This window comes from Amblyomma mixtum, chromosome 7, assembly GCF_055824585.1.
Source record: "Amblyomma mixtum isolate Tamu chromosome 7, ASM5582458v1, whole genome shotgun sequence".
In the NCBI taxonomy this organism is placed as follows: domain Eukaryota; kingdom Metazoa; phylum Arthropoda; class Arachnida; order Ixodida; family Ixodidae; genus Amblyomma; species Amblyomma mixtum.
In genome coordinates this window covers 152,351,290-152,371,510 of record NC_143018.1, presented here as the reverse complement: position 1 = coordinate 152,371,510, position 20,221 = coordinate 152,351,290, and the positions used below count along the sequence as shown (strand labels likewise).

General features: G+C 48.3%; 1 protein-coding gene across 1 annotated transcript in view; it reads left to right on the top strand.

The window, feature by feature from the left end:
- The window catches only part of LOC149337885 (uncharacterized), a 35,170-nt gene extending 26,452 nt beyond the window's left edge, over positions 1–8,718 (top strand). Inside the window, exon 5 of the mRNA XM_089554537.1 lies at positions 8,489–8,718. Within this exon, the coding sequence (XP_089410663.1) occupies positions 8,489–8,718 (230 nt within the window). The remainder of the gene's footprint in view (positions 1–8,488) is intronic.
- Positions 8,719–20,221: the final 11,503 nt, after the last annotated feature.

Here is a 20,221-nt window from a genome sequence, read left to right as displayed (position 1 = left end):
TTAAAAAAACAGCAAATACCATATCGCAACACTGAGTAGCCTAATGAGTGAAGTATCACCCTTCTAACCGAGACAGGCGTGTATAATTTGACATTGTATAAAAGGCAAGACACACTTCTCAGCTGTTTACAAACATAAGATAGGTGAGAGCGCCAACTTAAGTCACAGTCTAGATAAATACCCATGTACTTTACCATTCCTTCATAGGGAACCGGCGAACATTGACAGGAACAGCAGTTAGAGGAATGTAGCCTTAGAGGAGCATCTAAGTTGAGAATCTTCAGAGGGCTTCTAAAACATACTAGTTGGGTCTTTGTGTTATTTATACTGATTAGGTTTGAGTCATACCAGTCTAATACGGCAGTCGCATCTTTTTGGAGCAGCTCAACACAGGCGTAATAGTCTATGTGGCGAGAAATAAGAAGTGTGTCGTCTGCATATTGGTACAGGTTAGATGAAGTAATGCTTTGTTTCAAGTCATTGACAAAAATATTGAATAACAAAGGTGATAGAATAGACCCCTGCGGAACACCACACCTAAGTTCTACGGGGGAGCTCCTCTTTTTTCCTATACAAACAAGTTGAGTACGATGACACAAGTAACTCTTCAAAAAGTCATGGAAATGACCACGGAAACCATAAATATACAATTTTTGAAGCAGTATTTGATGGTCTATTGAATCGAATGCTTTGGACACATCTAAGAACAGACCACAGGCAACCTGATTCAGTTCAAGAGTAGAGTGCAACAGGTCCGAGACGTCTTCCAGCAGGCTCAGTGTGCCCTTTCCTGCCACAAATCCGTACTGATTGTCTGCAATCGTTTGATGTGAATCCAGGAAACTGTGCATAACTCTGGACACTTGTTTTTCTAAAATTTGCGCTAAACAAGGCAACACAGATATCGGACGATAGTTTTTAATTTCTGATGAATCACCCTTTTTAGGCACAGGGATAACTCTTGCACGTTTCATAGAGTCGGGGACTTTGCCGGTCGCAATGATAGTGTTTAACGTACAGAGAAGCACGTTTTTCAGGACCTCGAAATTTCTAACAATATCATCCATACGAATGCCGTCGATGCCAGCGGACTTTCTTTTTTTGAACGACTGCAAAATTTCCCGCATATCAGTTTCGCTCATTTCAGGCAGAAAAGCTGACTCAGAGACTGCGACATTACGCATGCGCGCCGATGAAGAAACACTCAGAGATTCAAGAGTAGGCACGGATGAAAAATGCAGGTTAAATCGATCTGCAAGATCCTTGCTTACAGGGCCAAAATTTCGCTCGATAATCCCTTGTGTGTCACGAGGCTTGTAACCGCGCAGTTCATTTACCAGCTGCCACGTTTTAGCAGAGTCATTTCTGGAATCATAAAACTGCTTCTGGTACTGGTTTCTTCTTGCTAATCGAGAAAGCGCCGTGGCTCTATTTCTTGCGGCTCTAAAAGCGTTTCGCAATGCCACATTTTTCGGATATCGCCTACATCGCTGCCATAAAGTATCTTTTTCATGTATCGCTGCGAGTACATCAGGATGTAACCAACTGAGGTCTTGATTGCGTCTTTTTACTTTCACCTTTCTTTTGGCGGTCTGAACAAAAGTGCCGAAACAGTCCAAAAAATCATCATACATCGCTTCACCATGCGGCTTTGACAGAAAAGAGCTCCAATCATAACCGGCCACACACTGATCCAAAACTTTTTTGTCAATAATTTCAATGCTTTCTACTTTTCGCTTATTAGAAACTTTCACCCTGGAGACAATACAACATCCGACAAAATAGTGGTCAGCAAGTTTCTGGTTGATAACAATACCCTCAACTGAAGCAACGTCAGAAACACGGATGTTAACGTGATCCAAACACGAGGAAACTAGCGTATTGCTAAGGATTTCTTCCCGAGTCACTTGATTTATAACAGACTCGATGCCGAAGTCAGCCAGAATGTTCAAGTAGCTAGAAGCAGTTTTCTTTTCTGCCTTGAGTATGTCTATGTTAATGTCCCCTATTATGCACAGATTATGGAACGCAGCCAAGTTTACGCAGGCGTCATTGAGTTCCCCCAAGAAAGATGAGGCGCTGCTCGATGGTGGTCGGTAAATGGCGACCAATCCAAATACTATATCTCCATTTTCAATTCTTAGAGAAACAGATTCAGCTGAAGTGAATGGAATCGCAACCTCAGTAACGGCCCAGTCATTTTTAACAAAAACTGCAACTCCTCCACCCTTTCTGCCCGGCCTTGTAAAGAAATACTCCTGAAATCCCTCAAGGCGAAATTGATTTATGTCATAATCTTGTATATTAATTTCCGTTAAAACCAAGGCATGAATACAGTCCTTCAGAGTGCACACAACTGCCTGAAGTTCCTCCCAATACTTCTTAAGGCTGCGAATGTTCACATGCAAGACAGAAAATGAGCTATTTCTTTCACAAATACAGTTCTTGTAACTCTCACAGTTGGAGAAGGAATACAGACCAGCGGCCATAATTATGCCAATCCTTCAACGTCAGCCTCTGAAACGATTCGCTTCAGAGTAGCGTTTTCAGCTTTTTTGACGTAGATTTTCCCTGCCTTCACCCACACGAATTTGTAACCCAGTTCCTTAGCTTTTTTCCGCGCCATCCAGAAGATGTGACGATTTCGCTGCGTAAGATTTTCATTGAAGAACAACAGCGCAGGTAGCTGTTTCTTTTCAAAGAGCGGGCGCAGTTTGCCTCGCGCCGAAAGCCAGGTGTCCCTTATAGATGCGGACGGAAATTTAATTAATACTGGGGCAACTCTGTCGCCTTCACAGGCAAGCGGTGAACTGCAATTATGTCACTTGGCTGGAAATCCTTCAGTTCAAGTTTCTTGGAAAGGCAGGCGAAGGTTTCTCGCAAATTTTCATTCTCCTCGACAGCAAGGCCATGGACTTCCAGATTTGATTCACGGCTGTACTGCTCTAAAGCATTCAGCTCCGAGCGCACTTGTTTTATTTCCTGGCTCTGACTTGCCACTGTCGTCTCGAGAATCTCAACATCGACCCGCAGTTTCTTCGATTCTGTTTCTGTAGCATTGAGTTGCTTCAATAGGTCGTCGTACTGCGAGGAGAAGAACTCCAGGGAACTTTGAAATTCTTGAAATTTTTCTTTGAAGGCTAGCACTTCTTCAATGTTAGGCTGGAGCGCTACAAGCCTGTCTACTTTTTCATGCAGGGGCAGAAGCGAATCTATGCTTTGTTTTAACGAAGCCAAAGTGGCTATCACTTCTTGAGAAGAGGCAGGGGGGACTGCGCCGTCGACAGCCCTCAAATCATCTTCAGATACAGAATCACTCTGAATGCTGTCAGTGTTTCTTGTCCGAATACCCCTGCTTGTCTGGCAACGCCTACATTTCCATTTGTCGCGTTTCGCTGGACCCATTGACAAAAAGGTGCTGTCGGCAATTCCTGAGCAAGTTTTACCAACATGATAACCGGCGCTGCAACTGATGCAAGTCATCACACGCCCATCTTTTGGAAGCGGTTTCGAGCACGAAGCACAACAGCCGTTGTTATTCATGTTACAGTTTTTCTACTATCCGAAGAGACAGATCATACACAATCAGCTTTTGGTGCAGTCGGCGGCAAATACAGAAAACAGAGAATACAGAAAACAGAGGATGTGCGAAGCTCACCTGTCGCGTTAAAGAACAGAGGCTTAGTGCACAGTCCGAAAAATCGCCGCCGACTGCAATGCAGGCTGGCTTCGTGGGCGCTTATATTCCCGGCGGAGCAAGGATCCGTCACGTGGTGGTCCGGCTCGTCTTGCGAGGTCACGTGGTGGATTGGTCTGCCTGATAGAGGCAGACCAATTATTATAATATAATAATAATAATAATAATAATAATAACAATAATAATAATAATAATAATAACAATAATAATAATAATAATAATAATAATAGCCTTTATTTCCATCAACATGATGGGGGAGGTTAGGGAAAAAAAGCTGGAAAGCTTGACTGGTTCCCGCCCCCCCATATCAAATACATGATTGCTTCCATCAAGGCAGAAATCAGCGGACAACAGAATACATTTCAAAGAACAATCATAGCTAACATGACAAATAAGAATAACACGTAATAAAGCAAGTTATCATGAAAAAAAGACACAGCGTAGTAACAAGAAACAAACAGACACCATTTGTATACACTGATATAACTCTAGTGCTATTTAGGATATATCGCATTCACATGGCTCTAGACATACACAAAACTACAAATGCGTATTTACGCGTGGAAAATAGCAGACTTCAAGCCATAACAAAAAGAGCACAAGATCCAAGAAAGGAGAAAAAAAAATCAATTCAGGCACAACTCTCATCAGGATTAGATTTAATATGCTCTCTTTCTTTCCGTTCTTTTTTCTCTCAAGCTAAATACGGGGAACCAACCAGTACAAATGCGCCACCCAAAAGTGCAAATCCTCCCACCGAAGAGCCCACCATCTCCGACTTCGAACTCAAATGCGGTAACAACAATCGAGGCTACCGATGCGGAGTGCTTAGAGCCTCCACACTAAGGTGTCATCTGTTCTGTGTCACTGTTTATTCGTAATCACAAGCCAGGTAACGATGGGTCCTTTCCGTTGCAAACTCGAAATCATCCTGTCATTTTTTTTGCTTTCGCGGGCCGAGACTGGAGACCCGGATTCGGATTTCCCGCCAGTGGGAAGAGATGGCGCCTCTCGGAGAGAGACACACACGGTGTGTGCGTGCGTGTGCGTGTGTGTGCGTGTGCGTGTGCGTGTGCGTGTGTGCGTGTGTGTGCGTGTGCGTGTGTGTGTGTGTGTGTGTGTGTGCCGAAACTCCACACGACAGTAATTTTCTCGCACCTTTTATCAAAAATAGGTTCACGAAAGGAAAGAAGACCCCCCCATACTGACGAAACAGCTGTCGAGAGTCGCGGTACACCGTTCAGCAAAGAACGTTCACTTACACCACCCACGCGAGCTTGAAAGTGTTGAAGCATAACATTCTTGCTTGTGTTGTCGAAAAATAAAATTATTTTTGGGGGCGCAATCAATTTAGTGCATACTTCTGTACCCACTCCCTGTAGGCAGGGTGCGGCAATGGTGCTTGCGAACACTTTAAGATCACTGCGGCTATTTTGACGTCTATGCGTACTTTTCCGCACTTAATTATTTAACTACTAACACCTTATCAACCAAATTTTTCCCACGGCACAATTTCATCACGCACTGTCGCACTCACACTATCACACATTTATCTTCACAGAACGACGTAATCGTGCGGACAAAATTGCGGACATTTTTTGGTGACGCGAGAGATCCACATAATGATCTCGCATTAATAAACACAGCATCACTGCAGGGGCTGCTTTGGCCACTAGAGCACCTTTTGTGTACACGCAGCCTTAACTTTTACTTACAGCCGCTCTGATATATGCATTAGAGGGGCAACAAGGATAAATTTAATAGACCTTTATCGACAGGTTGCGCGCTATTAATGACAAAGACTCTATTTCAAGTGTCATCTTTCACGAGAACAAAAATGAAAAGTTCGTGCCGCCACTCCTGGCCGTCTTCGCAAGTAAACAGCAGTGCGTCGGGGAATATTTTTCGGCGGGGATCCCTGATGCTCTGCAGCACTGCCATTCGCTTGCCAGCGGGGATCACGGAGTCCTTTTAAGTATGGTCTTCTGGAGCTTGCATCACGGTATGACACGACTCTTGAAGGAAAAATGTTTATTTGATGGAGTAAAATTGCTTTTACTGTTTAGAATTGTTAGGCAATCAGGAGGAGTAAAGTTTCAGAAAAATGTTTTGTAATCTTTAAATCGTAACGTCTCCCTTTGAAAAGCACTAAATTTGCCTCTCACAAAAGAAGTGGTAACTGGCCTACAATCGAATGCCCACCATCACGCTTTGAAATTTATGGTTGTCGACCTACTGCCTGTACAGTAAACAGTGCAAAGAGTCTGCTATGAGTTAGAAGGCAATTATCAGAAAAAAATTGCAACCACACTTAAAACTTTACAAAAACACGGATATTCAGATAACAGGCCACAACATGGAAAATTTCATTGGATCTCAATAATCCTAGCTCATCGCAAGCCATCATTATCGTCATCATCAGCCTGACTATGCCCACTCCAGGGCAAAGGCCTCTCCCATATCTCTCCAATTAACCCTGTCCTTTGCCGGTATATAATAAATGAGCGTGCCAAGTTTTAAGAAAAAAATTTCACTGACTGTATCGTTGTCCATGTTTGCGTAACACAGCAAATAACAAAATTTTTATTTCGACAAATATGAGTTTGCAAATTCTGTACAGAAAGCGAGGTCCTAAAGCGCTGAAATGCTCCATTGCGACAGGAATGTTCTCCTTCAGGGTTTTCCTCGTCTTTTCTTTTTGCACGTAAGGCAGCTCGCATTGTTCCTTTCGTTTTGTTTTGGTGTCATTTTTCAGGGTACAAGTAACAATTTAGCCTGTCAGTGACCTTTGAACAGCACTAGATAAAACAATTTTTTGAAAAGGTAGAAGAACGTTTGTGGTTATAAAAAAAAAATAAGCATGAACAATGCACCTTTGAAAATTGTCTTTTCAAGGCTGTTGTGTTACATCAGTTGGCGGGGAAAATTTCAAGCGCAATTGTCACGACAATAAATGCGCCTTTTTGGCTCCCGAAAAAATATAATATCTAAAAATGCCACCGGATCGGTTTTAATTACGCTCCAACATACGGAAGTTCTAGATGGCGAAAATCGAGTATGCTCTAAGAATGGAGGTAGCCTAAAAGCAGTGAAGAGAAAAGTAGGCATAGGCAAAAACCACGCGTATCCTTTAGGAGATAAAGAGGGCAATGTCATTAGCAATACGAATAAGATAGTTAAAGCTGCTGAAGAGTTCTACACAAATACATGCATTAGCAATACGAATAAGATAGTTAAAGCTGCTGAAGAGTTCTACACAAATCCATGCATTAGCCAATATAATCAGAACGTTAATGACAAAGGTATTAGAGCACAGCAATAGGAAATCACGCCAGTACCGAAGGAGGAAGTAAAGAAACCCTAGGAGAAATGCACAGGGGGGAAAGCAGCTGGAGAGGATCAGATAATAGCAGATCTCTTGAAGGACACAGAGAAGATTGTGCTAGAAAAACCAACCGCCCTGTATACGCAGTGCAAGACAAGCTCGAGCGTACCAGGAGCCCGGAAGAACACTAACGTTAACTCATAAGAAAGGAGACAAGGACTTGTGAAACTACAGACCAATAAGCTTACAGTCAGTTGCCTACAAAGTATTTACTAAGGTAATCGCAAATGGAATCATGACAACCTTAGGCTTTAGTCAACCAAATAATCAAGCAGGCTTTCGCAAAGGATACTCGAAAATAGACAGTATTCACCCTATCAATCAGGTGAGAGAGAAATGCGGAAAATGCAACAAACCCCTATATAAGGCTTTGATTAATTACGAGAAAGCATTTGACTCAGGTGAACCCTAAGCAGTGATTGTGGAATCAGGGTGTAGAAAAGCCTAAAGTGAGAATGCTGCAAGATACCTATAACGACTGCACAGCTGCCATAGTCTTTCATAAAGTTAGCAATAAAATTCGAATTAGGAAGGGTCTCAGGCAAGGAGGCACGATCTCGCCAGTACTACTCACCGCCTGTTTACAGAAAGTGTTCCGAGGCCTGGATTGGGAACAGTTGGAGAGTTAATGGTGAACACGTAATATGCTATTCGCTGATGACTTTGCCTTGCAAAGTCACTCAGGAGATGAGCTGCAAAGCATGATCAGTAAGTTAGACAGGTAGAGCAGAACGCTGGGGATAAAAATTAACATGCACAAAACCAACGTAATGTTCAACAGTCTAGCGAGTGAACAGCAGTTCGCAATTGGTAGCAAGGTGCTGGAAGTAGTAAGAGAATAAGTATACTTAAAGCGGGTAGTGACCGCTGATCCGGATCATGATTCCGCGTATTGTCCTGTGCTTTCCTCTCTTCTTCCCTCGTCGTTTTGCGCGGTTGCAGTATGCACTCCAAAGTACATCGCTGCAAGCTATGGAAAGAAAAATGATAGATGTAACGTCAAGTGATCGGAAGCGGGCAAAGTAGGTGACGGTACAAACGCGGTTTTTTGACATCCTAGTCGAAATGATGAGGAACAAATGAGCTTGGGAGGGCATGTAATGCAAAGGCAAGATAGCCGCTGGTCCTTAAGGGTAACGGAGTGGATTCCAAGAGAAGGCAAGCGTAGCATGGGGGGGAGGGGGCAGGCAGAAAGTTAGGTGGGCTGATTATGTTAAGTTTACGGGGTTACGGTGGCCGCAGCTGGCAATGCAGAGGTTTAATTGGAGAGACACGTGAGAGGCCTTCGTCCTGCGGTGGGCGTAGTATGGAAGTAAAAAGGGAGTAAAGTGTCGAATACACTTGTCAGCGATGCTCTAATACTGCTTGGAGAGTTTTACAGGTAATCTTTTGTTGCGCGTGCAAAGGTCCGGCACAACCCCGCGGGACCCTCATCTGCACATTAGGCGACCACTTCAACGCCAGCGCTTTGGGGACACTGCGTGACGGGCTGTGCACCGTCATCTTCTTCGACTCTCTCTACAAGCCAGGTGGGAGCACACTTAATGCACCTTTCAAAGAGGTATTCGAACACTTCCTTCGCCTGGCTGCTGAAGACGAGATCACAAAATACGGCATCGGCATCGACTACGCGTGAGTTGCCTGTGGGGTTCCCTGCCCTGCTGACCTTTACAAGCGCTTAACTAACCAGTTTTTAATGTCGGGACATGCCTGAGATGAAGAGCACTTGATGGAGGCACAAATTCACTGCCTTGTGAGCGACAGTAGACGCCAGCCTGACATGCTGCGCATGGGCGGTGTAAGACGTTACAGAATTTGCAGTAGGTTGTGCTGACGACATTCCCTGAATTGGGTTCGGTTGCGTCATGAGCAAGTTTTTTCAAAAGTACTGCGCCTGAGAAGTGTGCTTCAGTGCGTTTCATTGGGGCTGTTTTGGCTTCGCTATCACGGTGAAAGGCGCAGCGGAACGGTTAGCCGAAGAAGAGGCGCCGCCCTCGACCGGTCCAAATGCGCGGGAGGATCACGGAATCACCTGTGAGCGCTGGACTGCGTTGCCACGTCTAAACTGGCCCTACAACGACGACGGCTACCCAGATGCTGAGAATATTGGCTTTGTATTTGTTAATTTATTACATCAAAGGCTCCAGGTATAGGGCCTCTGAAAAAAAGCGCTATGAAAAAACGTATCGCAGAATTGTCGCCGCTTCATTAAAAATATTGTCACAGAAGCAGGTAGGCAGGTTTATATTTGCCACAACGTCCAAGCGCCAGCGGAAACGGCCCGGCCGGCTAACCGACTAGCGAGCGAGCTCTCGGACGAAGAAGAGCGCGCGCCAGCCTCCTGAGCGCGACTACTAGGCGGCGCCAGTAATGCGTTGCGGCATTGCCCCTCCCGGTGGAAAAAGCATCGTCCCGATGCTGCGTGGCGAGGTCAAGCAGAACCGTAGGCTTGACCTAGCGGGCGTGGAAGGGCTTCATCCGGGCAACGTGTACGACTTCCGACTGTGTTTGCCGGCGGGACATACGAACAGTTCCTTGCAGAATCACTTCGTAGGTGACGTCGCTGAGTTTGCGCAGCACTTCGTACGGGCCGAAGTAGCGGCGCAGAAGCTTCTCAGAGCGACCCCGCTTGCGAACAGGAACCCACACCCAGACTTGATCGCCAGGGTTGTAAATTACCTCCCTGTGACGAAGGTTATAGCGTTGAGCGTCTTTAAGCTGCTGCGTCCGGAGTCTCATTCGAGCTAGCTGACGGGCGGCCTCAGCATGCTGGACGAATTTGTCAGCGCCGGCAACTGATGGGAGGGCGACATCGGGCAGTAACATTGCGTCCAGCATGGTTAACGGCTTCGCGACCGTACACCAAACGAAACGGGGTGGAGCGGGTCGTTTCCTGGACTGCGGTATTATACGCAAATGTTGCATACGGTAATACCTGGTCCCAGTTCTTATGGTCTTCGTCGACGTACATTGAAAGCATATCGGCGATGGTCTTATTGAGTCGCTCAGTAAGGCCATTAAGGATGGTAAGCTGTTGTTCTGCGATGACAAGTGCCACTGAGCCGCATGACTTCCTGGGTTAGAGCTGAAGTAAATGCAGTGCCTCTGTCAGTTAAAACGACCGCAGGGGCACCATGACGAAGGATTAGGTTAAAGATGAAAAAGTTCGCAATATCAGTAGAAGTGCCGCTGGGAAGAGCTTTGGTTTCACAATAGCGGGTGAGGTAATCAGTGGCGACTATAATGTAGCGGTTGCCCAATGATTACGTAGGATTGTAGCAAGGCCACGACTCATAACGGAAAAATCAGCGCCGGTATCTACAAGGACAGTCGTATGGTGGTTGTCAACGACGATCGGTATCTCAGCGGAAAGAAGCTCACCGTCGACCAAGTGCGCCGTATCACGGATCGTCGGACTGACGGGTCGTTCAGTGCGTCGAATTGCGGCGTCGAAGGTAAGCTTCTGTGATCGTCGGGAGGTCGTCGGACTCGTTGGTGGTTCGGTGCGTCGATTGGGGGCGTCGGAGGAAAACTGCGGCGATCGTCGGAAAGTGGTCGGACTGCTGGTCGGTGCGGGGGGTCGGAGGTCGGAATGTTTGATCGAATCGGCGAATGGAGGATGTTGGTCGTAGTGCTCATTGACGGCGGCTCTACCTCCGAGAGTCGCCGTCCTCAGTTTTCCCGGCGCGGACTTGGGGACTGCCTGAAGGAAGTACGCCGGTTGGGGGAAAACTGTCGCGGCGATGGCGACCTGGACTGGCGTCGCGGTGGGAACGCAGATGGGACGTTGGCGCTTAGGTACTGGTCGATGTCCCGAGGTCGTTCACCATAGCGCGGCCGAGGGGCATCCGGTGAGAATCCGCGCAAGCCCATCTGACGGTATGGACAGTGGCGCAGTACGTATCCGGCTTCGCCGCAGTGGAAGCACAGAGGTAGATTGTTCGGCGTACGCCACACGTGTGCTTTGCAAACGGGCGGTCGAGTGTCGGGTGCATCAGCCGGAGCTGCATGTCGGGGTGCAGGACGGACGAGAGGAGCGGGCCTGTAGGGTGCCGGCGGTGCTGGCGCAGGGGTCCGCAAAGCGTCGCTGTAAGACATGACTTGCGGCGCAGGCGGCTGGGGGGATGATATTTATGGCACTGCTTGCCGGAGCTCTTCACGTATAACATCCGAGATGCCTCCGACACGCGGGTGTTGCTCGAGAAAGGGCAGCTTTTGCAGTTCTTCACGTACGATGCTTCGGACAAGCTCGCGAAGGGCGCCACTCTCGTTGCCGTTCATCGGCAAACGGAAGTCCACAGCAGTGATGTTCGCAGAACGATCAAATTGTACGAATCGCTGTTGTAGGGCACGCCCCATACTTGTCGCCTCCTTCTTAAAATCAGCCACAGTGCATGGAGGGTCACGTACAAGGCCGACGATGATCTGTTCTTTAACGCCACGCATAAAATGGCGCACCTTCTTTGCCTCCGACATGGACGGATCCGCGCGGTTGAAGAGCCGAGTCATTTCTTCTACTAACATGGCGACGCTCTCATTGGGCCGCTGCGCTCGGGACTGTAGAGCCAGTTCAGCCATCTCTTTTCTTGCGTCCTTGCCGAATGTGCTGAGCAGCTTTTGCCGGCAATCTTGCCAGGTGGTGATGGTAGTATCGTGGTTTTCGAACCACATCTTGGCGGCGTCTTCAAGTGAAAAATAAATGTTCCGCAATTCTCGCTCCTCGTCCCACGCATTAAACGCAGCGACCCGGTCGTAGTTGGTCAACCAGTTATTAAATTCCTCAAATCCTCAAATCCTCACAACATCCTCAAATTTGTCGCCATGGGACGGCGTGGGCATACGCGGAGCATGGAAGAACAGCGGCTGGGCATTCACTGGAAGGTGAACGGGCTGGCTTGCCTCTGTAGTCGTCATGGTCCGCCGTAAGGAAAAAAGGGGACCACACTCGGGAGCTAAGCCTCTCAAGCGGCGGCTGGCCTTGTGCACAGGTGTGTCCACGGTGTGTAGCGGGGCTTCGGAGGAACCCAAAAGCTCTTCGGACATGGGATGTACTCAGCAAGCTCCACCAAAATGTCACAGAAGCAGGTAGGCAGGTTTATATTTGCCACAACGTCCAAGCGCCAGCGGAAACGGCCCGGCCGGCTAACCGACTAGCGAACGAGCTCTCGGGCGAAGAAGAGCGCGCGCCAGCCTCCTGAGCGCGATTACTAGGCGTCGCCAGTAATGCGTTGCGGCAATATCTTAAATCTTTTAAAGAAGCTGCCTTTACATTCGCATATGTGTTAATAGCTAGAAATTGGCACCCTCGTCGAGGTTCCCACAATACAGCTAAAGTTTAGTGTCGTCCTAGCGGTTGGTTCCACCCGAAATAGGCTCGTTGATGCCTCTGGTTTCACTTCTTCACTGCAGTCTTAAAGAAAAATCAGTATTGTGACAGCTGTTACATATTTATACTGTACCTCTTTTTGGACAGGCAACGGAAAAATACATCATTAGCGGCTGAGCCTGCTACGAAGCGGCAGTTGAATGTTTTGTGGAAGAACCGCATTTCTCATTATGGCCACATTAATGCACCAGCATTTGGTGTCATGGAAAGCGATATGGTGGAGTTGATTAAAAGCGTACGGGTAAGTGTCACCCCTGATATGGTTTGTTTTCTCCGCGAATTTTTATACGGTCCGATGGATCAGTGCCCTTGCTGTTTGCTATTGCTGCGGATGCAAGCAGTCCCTGATGCGGCGAACGCACTTTTATGGATTCGAAATACATAAACGCCCATGTACTCGGATTTCAGTGCTTGTTGTGAAGCGCAAGCAATCTGAATAGCTCGGAGGTAAACAGGATTCAAGTGAAACTTATTGCTTTATTCTATTTGGTGGCTACTTAGAGCCACGTAAGAACGTCTCAAAGAGGGGAAAGTTCCCGATGAAGTGTACGCTGCTTTAGTACGCGCAGACTCACCAGGCATGCATTTCAGCCCACTTTGTGTCCCCATCAGTTGGCTAGTCGCACGTCGCAGGAGTAACCAACTACATCACGAGTCAGCTACCGCAATATTTCGCGCGGGAGATGCTCGCTTCATCCGAAAAATAAATGTGGCCATTACACTGAGCGTCGCCTGCGACTTCTTTCACATGTAATTAGTTTTCTGGTTTTGATTTGCAGGCGCTCGCCGCTTTGATGCAGGACAAGGCGAATGCCAACGTCAAACGAGCCTCCACAGCAATCCTAATCCCCGTAATTGATGAAACAGTTGCGAACTTTATTGTACAGGAAATAAGGTGAGAGAGAGAAGACCACGTTCGTAATCGAACTTACATATGCTAAACGTGAGCTGCCGCGGTAGCCCAGTGGTTATGGTTCTCGGCTGCTGACCTGAAAGACGCGGGTTCGATCCCGGACTCGGCGGTAGTATTTTGTTGGACGTGAAGCGCTAGACGGCCGTGCACTGTGCGATGTCAACGCACGTTAAAGGACCCCAGGTGGTCGAGGTTATCCGGAGCCCTACACTACGGCGTCCCTCAAAGACATCCGTTGCTTTCAGACTTTACACCCCATAAAACCATATCTTATATGTAGTGATTAGAAATAAAGTGGAATTCGAAAAAAATGTGGTCTAGAAACAAACACTGCAAGAATAGATAGGTAAACGCCCCAGTTGAATTTAGACCTTGTGCAAAACACCGTTCTCCTTATGGTCTGACAATTATTCGGCGGAAGCGAATTCCAGGCAGAGGAAGGAACCAAGGTACCCTCGGAGCTTCAGACAAAATGATGTGATAGCGGTTGGTTTCGCCTAATTTAAATAGTCTTGATTACTGATGTGTTGATCGGGGTGTAGGCTTGTCAGGAGGCATGCTTGGTCTACCTCCTTTAGCCTCACCTCGAGGGCATATTGTATATAATATGGCCAAATAAACGTACTACTACTACTACTGCTACAACTACTTGCGTTGGAAGGGACAACATATCTGCAGAAGAATCAAGAATGAAGAGGTAAATGGCGCAGGCTGTCGGAAGCGTGTTATGGAGCACATTATTAACAAAGCAATTATGAGTTACTTGGAAGAAAACAACTTATTGAATCCGACCCAACACGGTTTCCGAGAAGGGCTGTCCACAGTCACGCAATTATTAGAAATAACGCATGACTTCACGAGAGCAATCAATTCCCGAGAACAAGTTGACAGCATTTTTATTGATTTTTCTAAGGCTGATGACCGTGTTGTGCACTGTAAATTAATTCACAAACTAAAGCTCCTTGGCATTAATTCGGAAGTAATAGCATGGATAGAAGCTTATCTGTCAAATCGCACCCAATATGTGGTTATAAATAATAATGAATCGGAGAACCTCGAAGTAGTTTCAGGTGTGCCGCAGGGATCCGTCCTGGGACCTTTATTATTCCTTATATATATTAATGATGTTAGCTCTTGTATTGTCGATGGGGTGAAAATCAGGCTTTTTGCTGACGACTGTGTGATTTACACAGTCGTGCGGGGAGTCGAGGATCAATGGAAACTCAATATGTCATTAAATAACATTGCTCTCTGGTGCGAAACGTGGGGCATGAAAATAAACGCAGAAAAAACTAAGCATTTAAGTGTAAGTCATAAAAAATCGTTGTTAAGGTTTAGCTACACATTAGGGGGGTCCGTTCTCAGCCAAACAGACACTGTTAAGTATTTAGGGGTAACACTTACACGCACAACGAAATGGGATGTACATATTAACAACACCTGTGCAAAAGCGTTTAAAACACTACGATTTTTACGAAGAAAATTAGGCAAGGCTCCTCCTGAAGTAAAACTTAAAGCCTACAAAACTCTAGTTCGACCAATTCTGGAATATGGTAGCATAGTCTGGAACCCGCATCAACAGTACCTGACAGATTCATTGGAAAGGGTGCAAAATAAAGCACTACGATTTATCTACTCGAAGTACTCCCGGTTTGAAAGTGTCAGTGCTCTTACAACACAAGCAGGCATTCCCACACTTGCGAGCAGGCGTCATGTTGCCGCCATGAAGTTTCTTTTCGTGCTTTACCATGGGTCGCTGCGCATCAACAAAGATCAGTATCTGCAGCCATCACACCGTCACACTAAACGAAAAAATCATGATAAGCACATCCGACCATACGTCACACGGTGCAATACTTTTAAGTTTTCTTTTTTTCCGTCGTCCGTAGAGATTTGGAATTCATTTCCAGGGGATGTTGTTGACGACGATTCTGTGTCTAGCTTTGTCAATAAGGTAGAATCTTTGTTTCACTCAGTGCCATAATGCGGAAGCTTTTTTTTTCTTCTTTTTTTCCTGCTCTTTTCTACCGTTTGATTTTGGTTGGAATGATGTTCTGTTTCAGATAACAAGTTCTAGTGACGTTGGTCGCCTAGAGGAACGAACAGTTCCTTGAGGGAGAACTTCATAGTTTACCTCGCCGAGTTGGCGTAACACTTCATAGGGGCCAAAGCACCGCCGAAGAAGCTTTTCAGAGCGCCCTCGTTGACGGACTGGGCTCCACACCCAAACATGTTCTCCGGGCTGGTAAGTAACATCCCTGTGGCGATGGTTGTAACGGCGAGCGTCTTTTTCTTGTTGATGCCGGATATGCTGCCGAGCAAGTTGGCGGGCGGCCTCGGCTTCGTGAACAAAGCGGTCGGCCCCCACGACAGTGGAGTTTTCACTACCAGGAAGCAGCATGGCGTCGAGCATTGTCACGGCCTCGCGACCATGGACTAAGCGAAATGGTGTGAAGTGAGTAGTCTCTTGCAGCGCGGTGTTATATGCGAACGTAACGTAAGGGAGTACTGCATCCCAGTTGCGGTGGTCGTCGTCGACATACATGGAAATCATGTCGGCGATCGTCTTATTTAGGCGCTCAGTGAGTCCATTAGTTTGGGGGTGATAAGCTGTTGTTCGTCGGTGACTCGGGCCGCTGAGTCGCATAACTTCCTGTGTCAGCGCCGAGGTAAAGGCCGTTCCTCTGTCAGTTATAACGACCGTGGGTGCGCCATGACGAAGCACGATGTTGTGCATGAAGAAGGTGGCAATTTCCGCAGCTGTTCCGCGGGGAACAGCTTTCGTCTCACGGTATCGACTGAGGTAGTCGGTGGCGACCACAATGTACCGGTTACCCAGCGAAGACTCCGGAAAGGGGCCGAGTAAATCCATGCCGACTTGGTAGAAAGGAACTTTTGGTGGATCAATAGGCTGCAAAACTCCGGCCGGCTTAGTCCACGACGTCTTGCGACGTTGTCACTCGCGGCAAGTTCGGACGTAGCGTTTCACAACCTCCGCGAGCTTGGGCCAGTAATATTTTTGCCGTATGCGGGCCAACGTTCGGGAGAAACCAAGGTGACCAGACGAAGGATCATCGTGGGACGCCTGCAAAACTTCATCGCGAAAGGCATTAGGGATAACGAGCCGATAGGCAGGCTCCGTCGACCTATAGTTCTTTTTGTACAGGATACCCTCCCGTAAGCAGAATGATGACAGGCCGCGTGAGAAGATGCGGGGCGGAGTCTGAGCGCTTCCTTCAAGATAGTCAATCAAGGACCGTAATTCAATGTCGTCTCGTTGGCGGTGAGCCAGGGTGGACGCGGAAATGACCCCAAGGAAAAGGGAATCGTCATCGAGGTCCACGGGACTGGCAGGAAGTGGGGCACGGGACAAACAGTCTGCATCACTGTGCTTTTGCCCTGATTTATGCACGATGGTGACATCAAATTCTTGCAGTCGGAGGCTCCAGCGTGCGAGTCGCCCTGAGGGATCCTTGATATTTGCCAACCAACACAGCGAGTGGTGGTCGCTCACCACTCGGAAAGGGCGGCCATACAAATAGGGTCGAAATTTCGTTACTGCCCACACAATAGCTAGACATTCTTTTTCGGTGGTGGAATAGTTCACCTCAGACCGTTATAACGTGCGGCTTGCGTAAGCGATTACGCGTTCGACACCATCCTGCCACTGTACAAGTACCGCACCAAGGCCAACGTTACTCGCGTCTGTGTGCAGTTCTGTGTCAGCTGCCTCATCGAAGTGCCCAAGTATGGGTGTATTTTGAAGACGCGTGCGTAGCTCTTCAAAGGCATGTTGTTGCTCCCGACCCCAGACGAACGGTTCGTTATCTTTGGTGAGGCGAGTAAGGGGCTCAGCTATTCGGGAGAAGTTCTTCACAAAGCGCCGATAGTAGGCGCAGAGACCCAGAAAACGGCGCACACTTCGCTTGTCAGCAGGAATGGGAAAAGAAGCGACGGCGGCAGTCTTGTCGGGGTTTGGACTAACGCCCTTGGCGCTCACAACGTGGCCCAAAAACTTCAGCTCCTGGAAAGCGAAGTGACATTTCTCGGGCTTAAGGGAGAGACCAGCTGAACGGATAGCTTCGAAAACAGCGCGTAAGCGGCTGAGGTGTTCTTCGAAAGTGTCGGAGAAGATGACAACATCATCCAGGTACACAAGACACGACTGCCATTTGAGATCAGAAAGCACAGTGTCCATCATCCGTTGGAAAGTTGCCGGAGCTGAGCATAGGCCGAAGGGGAGCACCCTGAATTCGTACAAGCCGTCCGGGGTAATAAATGCGGTCTTCTCCCGGTCACGTTCGTCCACCTCTATCTGCCAGTAGCCGCTGCGTAAATCGAGTGATGAAAAGTATCTGGCGTGGCGCAGACGGTCTAGGGAGTCATCAATGCGCGGCAAAGGATAAACATCTTTCTTAGTGACTTTCTTCAGACGTCGGTAATCAACACAAAACCGGAGGGTCCCATTTTTCTTTGCAACTAGGACCACAGGCGACGCCCACGGGCTCTTCGATGGCTGGATCACGTCGTCGCGGAGCATTTCTTGAACTTGCCTTCGAATTGCATCCCGTTCCTTTGAAGATATCCGGTACGGCGACTGGCGTAATGGTCTCTGGCTTTCATCAACTATAATTCGATGTTTTGTTATCGGCGCTTGCCTAACTCTGGAGGTTGACGCAAAACAGTCCTGGAAAGAGTCAATGACAGTCTGCAGGTTGCGTTTTTGACTAGGCAGGAGATTCGGGTTCACGTCGAGTTTAACCGGAGCATTCGTTGATTCCACGGACTTCGTAGTCCCTGTCAACGCGTACTCTCCGGTGCATTCCCCGAGTTCTTCAAAATAAGCAATCGTTGTGTTGGCCGCTAAACGTCGGGGTTCACAACCGAAATTTGTTATCAGTAGTTCGGCTCGCTTATTGTTCAGTTCTATAAGCCCGCGAGCTACACACACTTGCCGACCCAGGAGCAGTGACATGTTGGCTTCAGCGATGCCATGAGTGCCGGCGCTGTCATCGCACTCCACAGTTACTAGCATGGTGGTTCTCGACGGAATCACCACGTTATCATCGCAGACCCGCAACTTAGTCCTGCGTTGCTGCGGTTCGTCGCCAACAGTACGGTGTGCGGCAAACGAGACGATCAGCTCCTTAAAGTCTATGACAGCCCCATATTCCTGTAGGAAATCCAGACCGAGAATCAGGTCTTTAGAACACTCAGGAAGCACAGCAAAGCAGCCGGGGAAAGTGACGCCGCGGATCTGAATTCGTAAGGTGCAAACGCCGGTCGGCGTCACAACATGGCCGCCGGCTGTGCGGATCTGGGGCCCAGTCCAAGGTGTCAAAACCTTTCTAAGGGTCGTGGCTAGCCGGCTGCTTATCACAGAGAAATCAGCGCCGGTATCTACCAGTGCGGTTACTTCACAGTTATCGGCGGTTACTGGAATTTCCGTAGAAGCCAACTGCTGGCTCTTCGTCGGCGGTGGGCTCGTCGGGTCAGGTGGTCGTTGGTCTCGTCGTCGCTGCAGATCGTCGAGTGGAGGCTCTTGTTTCTTTCTAGCTGCGGCGGCCCTACCCCCAGAGGACGCCGTCTTTAGTTTTCCCGCCGTGGGGACCTGCCTCTGAATTCGCCAGTGGTCGACAGGCGGCTGGGAGAAGAGAGTCTCCTGGGCGATGGGGATCGAGACTGGCGTCGCGGCACGGTCTGAGCCTGCACGTTGGACGTCAGGTATTGTTCAATCTCCTGGGGTCGCTCGCCGTAGCGTGGTCGAGGAGCGTATGAAGAGAAACCCCTTAAACCCATCCGACGGTAGGGGCAGTGGCGCAGGATGTGGCCGGGCTCACCGCAGTGGTAGCAGAGTGGCCGGTTCCTCGGCGTTCGCCACATGTCCGCTTTACGCATGGCGGGCCGGAATTCCTGCGGCACGGTGGTGGGCACAGTTGGACGTGGGTACTGCACAGCCGGCACAGGTGAAAAAGCTTGTGCCACTGCCGCAGGCCGTCGAAGTGCCTCGCTGTAGGTCATGATGTAGGGTTGCGGCTCCGGAACAACTGGTGCTGGCTGCACCACTCGACGGATTTCATCCCGTACCACGTCCGACAGGGCGGCGACGCTGGCCTGTGGAGCTTCGAAGCGGAGTTTCGCGAGTTCTTCGCGAACGATGCTCCTTACAAGGTCTCGAAGATCTTCAGGAGGCAGCGTCGTAGGCGTGCAGGTTTGAGCGGCTGCCATACTAGCCTGCCGGCCGTACTGTGCACCGCGTTCCTGCAAGGAGCGTTCCATGCTCACTGCCTCCTTCGTAAAATCGGCCACTGTCCTTGGAGGGTCGCGGACAAGTCCAGCAAACAGCTGCTCCTTAACGCCCCGCATCAGGTGCCACACTTTCTTTCCCTCGGCCATAGCAGGGTCGGCTCGACTGAAGAAGCGCATCATGTCCTCAACGAACATGGTCACGCTCTCATTAGGCTGCTGCGATCTCGAGTGCAGAGCGACTATATATTTTACAAAGTGTTGTACATTGTGAATACCTTTGTAACCCACTGCCTGTATAGGCCTGTCAAAGGCTTACAGTATTGCTAAATAAATAAATAAATAAATAAATATTACGCTATCTTTGAGCATCTACGTAGTATTATGCAGTGAATTCCCAATTTTATCTCTATCACTCTATAAATCCTCTACGTTCCCAGCTGCCGCACTTTCGACAGAGGCGCTAAATCATGTTTTATATGCTGATGCAGTGCAGGTCTTCTTGAATCGCAGCTCGAGTGGAATGTTACGTTGGCGCAGGAAGGCTCCCGTGGACATCCTCATTGGCATTGCACACCAGGTTGGCGAGGACAA